At 35.2% G+C, this 9,318-nt stretch overlaps 2 protein-coding genes across 2 annotated transcripts; both read right to left on the reverse strand.

Moving 5' to 3' along the window:
• Nucleotides 1-380: 380 nt before the first annotated feature.
• Nucleotides 381-2,852, reverse strand: LOC129003687 (3-hydroxyisobutyryl-CoA hydrolase, mitochondrial-like). Its single transcript, XM_054431989.1, has 2 exons — nt 1,498-2,852; nt 381-499 (listed from the first exon to the last, which is right to left on the reverse strand). The coding sequence occupies exons 1-2, from the start codon at nt 2,441-2,443 to the stop codon at nt 381-383; spliced, it is 1,065 nt and encodes a 354-aa protein (XP_054287964.1). The 5' UTR covers nt 2,444-2,852.
• Nucleotides 2,853-3,893: 1,041 nt separating this feature from the next.
• Nucleotides 3,894-9,021, reverse strand: LOC128993309 (3-hydroxyisobutyryl-CoA hydrolase, mitochondrial-like). The gene is made up of 3 exons (XM_054417123.1): nt 8,782-9,021; nt 6,136-7,156; nt 3,894-4,784 (listed from the first exon to the last, which is right to left on the reverse strand). Exons 1-3 carry the CDS (start codon nt 8,785-8,787, stop codon nt 4,630-4,632), a joined length of 1,182 nt encoding a protein of 393 aa, XP_054273098.1. The 5' UTR covers nt 8,788-9,021; the 3' UTR covers nt 3,894-4,629.
• Nucleotides 9,022-9,318: the final 297 nt, after the last annotated feature.

Genomic DNA, 9,318 nt, shown 5'->3' on the forward strand with positions numbered 1-9,318 from the left:
TACGATGGAATTGGAAGGTGATATCGTTGACTAGGCCTGTACACTTTCTCAATTGATAATTACTCTTTCTACTGTAGGATGCTATAAAATTTGTCTTTATACGTGTAAGATAGCTGTTCTGATTTATACACAGTTTTAACTGACTACTCCAGTACGTAGGACGGGCTCAAGTAACACCTCGTTTTTATATAAAAATATTTCACCTTATAACACTATGAAAAGACCAACTAAATTATAAAGTGACTATCTGCATACCAACTGTTTAAGGAAATAAATTATTTGTGAGAAACTAAATCATACGATAATTTAGTAAAGGGTGGTTCAGCAGATAATGCAAGATTCATAATGAAAAATATAACTAATTTATTATAAATAACTAATTATAAATCAAGTTCTTCTTCTGTAGGCAAAAAGAGTTTTTCGACCATTTCATCGCTGACATCTTCTAGCTTTTCTGGATTCCATTTTGGAACTCGTTTCTGCTTTAAAGCTGTGGTGCCTGTTGAAAGAAAAATTAATAGTAAATATAATTTATATTCCATAAGAATTTTTACAAGGCGCTCTGGGTTTGAGTAATCTATGTAGTATGTTTTGAGTTTTATTGATATTCGGATTTGACAAAACAAGCTAAATTCATTAAAGATATAGCGTTAAGAAAAAATTATATTTTTCATTAAATTTAATTTTCAGAGGAGTAAAAAGTTGTCATATTGCTACTTAGTTTGCTGTATATAGAAAATCAAGTCTTTATAGCTTCAAAACGAAAAGTAATATCACAAGCCGGTAATATTAAGCTAATGTTTTAGTATACATTTTGATGGGACGGCCCATAGGGAGTAAAATGATCATATAGGTAAGCACAAGTTGATATGTACATCAAATTAAAGGTCTTGTTGAACCAAAAACAATGCCGCAAATCGGATCTCAGACGGATAACTGAGTCAAAAATGGCAGCCGTTCAAAGATTTCTTGAATCTGCCATTTTAAATCTTTACACGGCTGCCATATTTTTAACTCAGATGTTCTTTTCAGCTCAAATTTGAGGCATTGTATTATTAATAAAGACCTTTAATTTGATGTGCCTTTTGATACCTAATTTAATATCAACCTACGTTTGCGTTTATGATTTTCTTCCCTCTTCTAACTGAGGAGATAGCGTATACAACAGTAATAGCAAGTTCAATGAATCTTTGAATCTCTTCTAATATATAGACAAAATTACAGTAAATACAGTTAATATTGATAGCTAATTCACAAAAAAAGTTTGTTCCTTTAAATAGCATTGGATCTTAAAGTGAAAAAAATGTATTGAAATATTTGTTAAATAACGATGGTTGAAAATAGTTTTGTTTGAAACAATCGGATATAGATTGAATGAATGAATAAAATTAATGAAACTGTAAATGGGTTTTAAAGTGTTGAGCATTTAAAAGGTAGCAAAGGTTGAAGAAACATCTGAACTTATAACATAAGCGTAATCCACACCAATCTACTAACCTTCATAAAAATCACAGGAAGAGATGGCTCTAAATGCAGCCTTCGCCAGTCTATGATCCATTTGTAAGCATTCTTTCATACTCATACCGGAAGCTTTCTCTAACTGCGTTTTCACCGTTTTCAGCGCAATTGGTGACATCTTGTTCAGTTGATTCAAAGTCACTTTACTAAATTCAGACCCTTCAGAACGCAGCCTTTCCATAATCTCCTTGACACTTTGAGCGGAAAATACTCTATCAATCAATTGTAAGTGAGGTGTTAGACTCAGAACATGGTCAGAAATATCCTCTGAATAGTTCTCAATCACATTTTCTAAATCGTTACCCTCGTTCTTCAAAATGTCGTCAATAAGAGCAGAAAGGTTTTTACTCTCTACAAAATGGGACGCATAACCGATCTTCACTGCGTCCTTTCCATGTAGTTTGTGCCCAGTTAGAGCTAAATATAAACCCAAATTTCCCAATCTTGAGAAGAAATAACTCGTTCCCACATCCGGGAAAAAACCAATCGATGTTTCGGGCATTGCGAAAACGGATTTTTCTGATGCGATGCAGTATTTTCCTGAATGTGACAAACCTACTCCGCCTCCCATAGCAATTCCATCGACTAAAGAGATGTATGGGATCTTGTATTTGTTTATGGTGTACACTATTGTATAAGCGTTGTTGGTATTCTCGATCCCATACTGAGGATTTGATGGACCACCAGCTGCCATTGCAAATACATCACCACCAGCACAAAATGCTTTATCGCAAGCAGACTTTACAACAACTAGATCCATTTCATTTTCCCATTTTTTTAATGTAGATAAAATAGTCGTTGTCATTGGTAAATTAAGAGCATTTAAAGATCTTGGCCTGTTTAAGGTAATCACTCCTTTATTCTTGTTACAAACTTCGACCAAAATTTCTTGGCTGGTGTTTTTAGCGGGATCATTCTTCTCCATGATGTAGAAAATCCCAATAGATTGTAGCAATGAATCTAAACAGCTGGTTGTGTTATACAGGGTGTTTTTCTAACGCAACCTAAGTAGACACTGTTTAAGGAAAAAACACCTCATAATTTGGTATCCTTGTTTTCTATTATGCACTGTTGTCTATAAGGCTTAGTGTTATTGTTGCATATTTAATGGGCAAGTCAAAATGAATGAGTTTTGTTCATCAGTGTGAAATAATCTTAAATATTTTAATTGGCAATAACACAATTAAACTAGCTGGTGCGCAGATTGGTTTATACTTCAGTATTTGTTGTTTAAATTTTGAAATTTGTTTATCTTATTAAGCTTAGATTTAAACCACAGTTTCCATTACTTACCAGAAGACACTCAACATAGATGGTTTGCTAGACCAACTCATCGTGATAGTATACAAAGGCAAACAAACTATATCAGCGTGGCAGTGTAGTTTTTATCACTATTCTGATTACAGATAGTCAATGTTTAATTTTCTATCACAAAATGTAATATACACTTTTCTCACATCCTTAAAAATTCAATTAGATTTTAGGAAATTTTAGGAAGTGTAGTTTGGTTTAATTACAACTCTAAATTATCGTTTAGTGTTTTGTAAATATGCACAAACAGCTGTGATGTAGTGATACAATTTGAGTTGAGACAACAGCACAATTTGTTGAGATAAAACACATTATACGAAGAATCCGAAATTGAAAGGGACTTGTATTTATGTTTAGTTGCATAGTGACAATACTGGTACAAAAAATACAGCTACAGCCACGGTTCCACAGAACAATAATCACAGCTTCTGCATGCAAATTCATCTCAGCTCCTTAACATTATATAGTGTAAAATTATATAGATCTGTTAATGAAACTTCTAATTATTTTGTGTTTCAAATCAACCTGCCCTCTGCTTGAACTAAAAAATTCAGGGTGTATAAAGATGGCACACGGTAATAAAATACCCTTGGTTGATAAATTATCATTATCAATTCGGGAGCACCATCTATGTGCGTATATTAACCCAAAAAGTGAAGGATGAGTGTAGAATGGAGTGAGATGATCTGCATAGCTTTGTTACGGATTAAGATCAGCTGTTTCATTAGCAAGGATAATTTATTTAAAGCCCAATGATCGAGGACAGCTGGGTACAGTTTTGAACCATCAAAAAGCTACTGACTTTTCTCAGGATCGATCCAGCAACCTTTTGATTGTTGGGCGAGCTACTCAGCTACCTAACCAGTCAAGGATCTGATGATGAAATGATCCTGACTAATGAAACAGCTGATCTGAGTAACAACGCTACAGATCATCTCACTACATTCATGTTCAGCTTAAAATAGAGACCAAGTGTGCATTGCTGTCTTAAAGAATTGATAATAGATAAAGTAGTGATTAAATATTAAGTAGGCCTAAAGGTCTCAAAACCAAACAAACTCATGTTGAATGTTTTTATAAACGTATAATATAAAAATATATCCTCCAAAAAAATAACAAAAAATATAAAATATAGACACCACATCCTGACCAAGTTTCTGTAACATCTTCGATTGATTTTACCTAACATCAAACACTACTCCAATTACATTCTCCACTTAACTGAATATTCCAAAAACTATTGATTACTTTTAACAGATCAACTTCATTGAGTTTTTTTTTTCATTTCTTCACCCAATAAAAAAAAACATTCAGTGAGGTTAAATTTTAAAGGTTGAATATTTAATTAGTTAAAAGTTAGCTAGATTAAATAAATCTACTTTAATTACACTATTGTGGTGTTTAATCACCAGAAACTGATGCTGATGTTTTAGTCTGTTATCTTACAGATCAGTTTCTGATCTCAACTAAAGTAGTATGGAGGATTACTAGACTCCTTGGATAACCATTACAGATCTTAACATGTCCACAAGATCGTAACATTAGCACGCTAAGTCGGTGTTGTTGCCGGTTTCACAAAAAAAATACCACAATCGTGTTATTCAAGACTGTGGATGCCTTACTAGTAGGGTAAATTTATTTTAACTTTGAAATGAGGAATATATGCCATTTCACAGGGATCTCTATGGCAGATTTTCATCACAATCATCCTTTTAAGACACTAGCAGGAGTCCAAGTAATTTACTAAAGCTCATATTCTCAAAGCATTGTTGTAGACACCTCAGATTGTTTTCCAATATCCTAAAGTCGACTCTCCCGGTTTGAAGATAGCTTAAGCTCTTCTTCAGGTGAGATCGGTAAAAACACTTTATTCACCATATCATCAGTAACTTCTTGGAGACTGGATGGGTTCCACTTTGGATTTTGATCCTTGTCTTTTAATAAGGCTCTCACTCCTGTAATAAAAATAAGATTTGTAGGTACACAGTTCTGCGAGTTTATCAAGAAATCTTACAATAACTTAACTGACTGATTATAAGTTATCGTGTAAAATATTAAAAGCTTTTGTCCTAGAAGAAAGATTTTCAGTTAAGATGCAAAAAACTTCCCTGGATGTTTAATAGGACTCTCAGGACAGTAAAGGTTCTTAGTGGATTAAAATGACAAGACATGTGGAAAAATCCAGTCAAAATTGATCAGTATTTTATACTTAGTACACCTGGAAGTACCCTGAACCCTCTTATAGAAAAGTTAGCGCAAGGATAAATAGAGTAAGGGAAATCAGTTGATAATTTTTTTCTTGCTTTAGACTACAACTTGGGAAATTATTATATACAGTACACCTTCAATAGTTTGACACCGGCTGAGGCTATCTAAACATTAGCGATCGATATTTTGTTTTTTGTACGCTGGTCAACGACCGGGACCAGTACTTTCTAGTTATCAGAGAGAAAAACAATGGAAGATCACAAAATATTTAACGTAGGGATATTTAATGATTACTATTTATGATGTAAGTTGACTTAAACATTAGTTTGTCATTTATTGTTGACTTGAGACTAATGATTGAACAGTGAAATTGTTAGCTTTTTAGCATTTAATAAATTTGGGTGATTTCTATATAAAACTTCTATTTTTACTATCCTGCATATTTAACTCCATTTACTCCCTATAGTTCAACACCCTTAAGTCCACAAAGTGTCGGAACTATCGAGGTTCTCCTGTACCACCAGATGTTATCAGAAATGGCTACACAGCTTTAAAAAGTTTAAATGAAACAGGAAAAAACAAATATATAGGCCTATTTATTTATAAATTCAATACAAAGTCCCTCAAACTTGGTTTAAAGAATTAAGAAATTAAAATTACACTGAAAGCAGCAATACAGGATAAGTCAGGAGCAACATGTACACTAGTTCAAAACTAATTATCTCGGCTTAAATATGATTAAATGTTGGGGTTTGATCAAAAGTTTAGTTATTTCCTGTTCCATTTTAAATGTACCTACCGGTACAGGATTTTTCATGTTAAAGGACAAGTCGGTAACAAAATGGACTGCGATATTGTGGTAGTCATGGGCTTGCGTCCCAGTACTATCACTAATCTTTCTTGGCTTACCCAGCTTCCTGTCCTTGATAAAATCCATGCATATGGCTGAGGCTCACGTGGACAATAAATGAAAAATCAAAGAAGCCGACATCTTAAAAAAATGATAGTTTCCGTTCCACTTCTTGTGGACTACAAAAGATTTCTCCATATTATAATAAGTTTAACTAAAACTACTTAAGAGCTTATAACATAAGCTACCTTCATAAAAATCTGGAGAAGACGTAGCCTCTAAAGCAGACTTGGCAAGTCGAAACTCCATTTGAAGACACTCCTTGAGAGACATTTTGGCTCCTTTTTCCAATTCTACTTTGGAAATTTTCATAGAAATTGGAGACATTTTATTTAAAAGTTTCAAAGTGTCTTGACTAAATTGAGAACCATCTTTTTCTAGCCTTGTAAAAATCTCTTCTACAGTCGAACCAGAAAATGCTTCATTTATAAGCCCCATGTTTTGAGCCAGGCTAAAAGTGTGATCAGAAACATCAACTGAGTGTTTCTTAATTGTACTTTCAACGTCACCGTCACCTTTCAATATAGCTTCGTATAGCGTAGGAATATTTTTACTCTCAATATAATGAGTACCGAATCCAATTTTCACAACGTCTTTCCCTTTCAGTCTTTGTCCAGTAAGTGCCAAGTAGAGCCCGAGTTTTCCCTCTAATCTAGAGAGAAAATAACTCGCTCCAACATCTGGGAAAAGACCGATCGCTGTTTCAGGCATTGCGAACAACGTTTTTTCAGTTGCGATTCTGTATTTTCCATTAACAGAAATACCAACTCCACCACCCATTGTGATGCCATCGATTAAAGCTATGTATGGTTTCTTGTATTGACTAATGATGTAGTCCATAGTATACTCCTTGCGGAAGAAGTTTTTGCCATGGTTACAGTTTGTAAGACTTCCGGAAGTTACAGCGACAACATCGCCTCCAGCACAAAATGCTTTCTCTCCGGCACCTCTTACCACAACGCAATCGACTTTGTGTTCCCAGTCTTTTAACTTCTCAAGAATTATAGTCACCATAGCTTCATTTAAAGAATTTAAGGCTCGGGGCCGATTCAATGTCAATACACCTTTGTTATTGATTATCTCAGACAGCACTACTTCATCGTTGCCTGGTTGGGTTGACATGTTTCTTGAAAAACGTAAAGGTTTAGACAAACTTGAGCGAGTCAAAAAATTTACTGTGTTTAGTAAAGAGCTTGTCCCCCAGCGTACCTGTAAAACAACAAGCCATATTAATTATTTGAAGTAAAGATAAGAAAGGAGAGTCATGATTTGAAAGTGGTATTGAATTTGAGGAAAATGTACTAAGATTTAATTAGGCTTATTCTGAAAAAAGTGGGATGTAAGAAGCATAGTGTAACTTAGTTTATGAGTAAAATTTGAAGATTATGGCTATATAATAAGTTTACCTATATTCAATTCAATTTGTTTATTCACGGCAGAAGCCATTGTACAATAATACCATCACATACGGGAGATAACAAGCAATAATAAAAATAATACAATAGGTGAACACAAGATGCATATAGGCCTAAAAAAATCTATGATATCAAAGAATTTATCCAATGGAATCGAACAAGTAAGTTAGCCTACATCACAGTTCTGCCAAGTACAACCTAGGTGAAGAATGTTTACAGGCAAAAACCATCCTCGATCCTAGCTCATTTAGAGAATGATGCCCGATTTAACATACTTCATTGAGGGAGGTTTATTTCTCATTGTCTAACTTTCATCTTAGGCATTTACTTAAAGACTGATGTATCAGAGTTACCATACACAAACGCTTTTAGGGCGAGCGGTCCAAGCTCATATGTTTAGTCGGTGGACCAGAAAAAAACTCTTCCCTCTCGCATTTGAAGTCAGAGGCACAAACCATTAAACTATACATAAGTTAGGTCTACTCAAAGGTTTGACAGAGGAATAACATTAAGTAGATTGCTTTCCTTGAGCTCACAGCAGCCTACGGCATTGTTTGTAGGAAGGCTCTTGTAAACTCATCAACTTTTTCTCTTGCCAGTAACTTACTTACTTCTGACCTACCATGAGAATGTTTACCGTACAGTCCTCGTCGGACGTAACTTAACATTGAAGTTCTAAGAAATTAAAAGTTTAAACTTAGGATGTGTTAAGTTATTAAGTTAATGCAGAGATTAGGCCTAAGTGATTCGTAGCTCACTTAACACGTTCACTGCGGGCGTATCCGATCGGATACGGGCCGAGCGCTGTTCAGGTGCTGCCGTAACCGTTCGGATACGCTCGGCAATGCCTTACATATATCCTCGTTTTAGCTCTAGCGTCGGTAGAAGGCGGACCTTTACCACGTTAGCGTGTAGTGGGTGACTTGCTTTTTGTTGTGTTGTAGGTTGGTAGTAAAATTTCCCCATAAAATCCCTGTCTGGCAAACTTAAAAATCAACTTGTTGTCCCGTCTTTCTCCCTCCAATTGGCAATACAATATGGGACCGGCTACGTTCCAAGCAGTGCTGCTGTCTGTGAGTGTTTAGCGAACTACGTCGACTCTTGTTATAAAGCAGGACATCACCGCACGTTATTTGCTATTCGTCATACCGAAATATGAGTGTCAATCACCCGGCAATCGGGTTTGTTCGAAGCTGCGGGCTGCGCCGCACTGGGGCTACGCCTGCCATTTGATGGCCCGCAGCGAACGTGTTAAGCTGTCAGTTTATCCAGCCCATAGGCCTAGGGAAAAATATGTAAGCCTATTTCCTATATCCCAGATATTCCTTTGCAAAACTCCACAGAAGCCTAGTAGCCTATTTTCAGTGCAAAAAACAACAAAAACATTTTTCGTCAATCAGGACAAAATAAAAGGCTTACCATCATGCAGATTCCTTGAAGTTAGTAATACAAATTGAATGAAAACTCTTCTGCTTGCTATAAATGATGAAAACCATAAGAAACCGGTATTCAGAATCTAAAATCCCTCAGTCACTCTCAGGAGGAGGAAAGTAACGAAGAGCGCTCTTATTGTTTGTAGGAGAATATTAAGGAGTCGCAGTAACTTAAATCAGTTAAGCAGCTCAGAAAAATAATGTTATTTATAATAGTGAATGGGGTCTTTCGTACATAACCTAAAATTGATAGTGATAGGTTATCTTTGGATATATTTATCCTATTCGGGTTCGGTTTGAACAGCTGGCACGGTGCAACCATGCAGCTGTCTTATTCCATTTTTCTTTTTAGCAGTTGTGATTGTGATTATGAATAAACTTCATGTAGTTTTACAAACTCATCTGCTGGAGCTAAACAACGATTATGTTTTCATAGCACCCCACCTCCAGTTTTACAGTAAGTAGCATTAATACGAATGTTTGGTGGCGTCATTGAACATTAAAATGAAATTATATGGTATGT

The sequence above is a fragment of the Macrosteles quadrilineatus genome, unplaced genomic scaffold (assembly GCF_028750875.1).
Source record: "Macrosteles quadrilineatus isolate MER2022 unplaced genomic scaffold, UCM_ALF_1.0 Scaffold_1__1_contigs__length_201487025, whole genome shotgun sequence".
NCBI lineage: Eukaryota > Metazoa > Arthropoda > Insecta > Hemiptera > Cicadellidae > Macrosteles > Macrosteles quadrilineatus.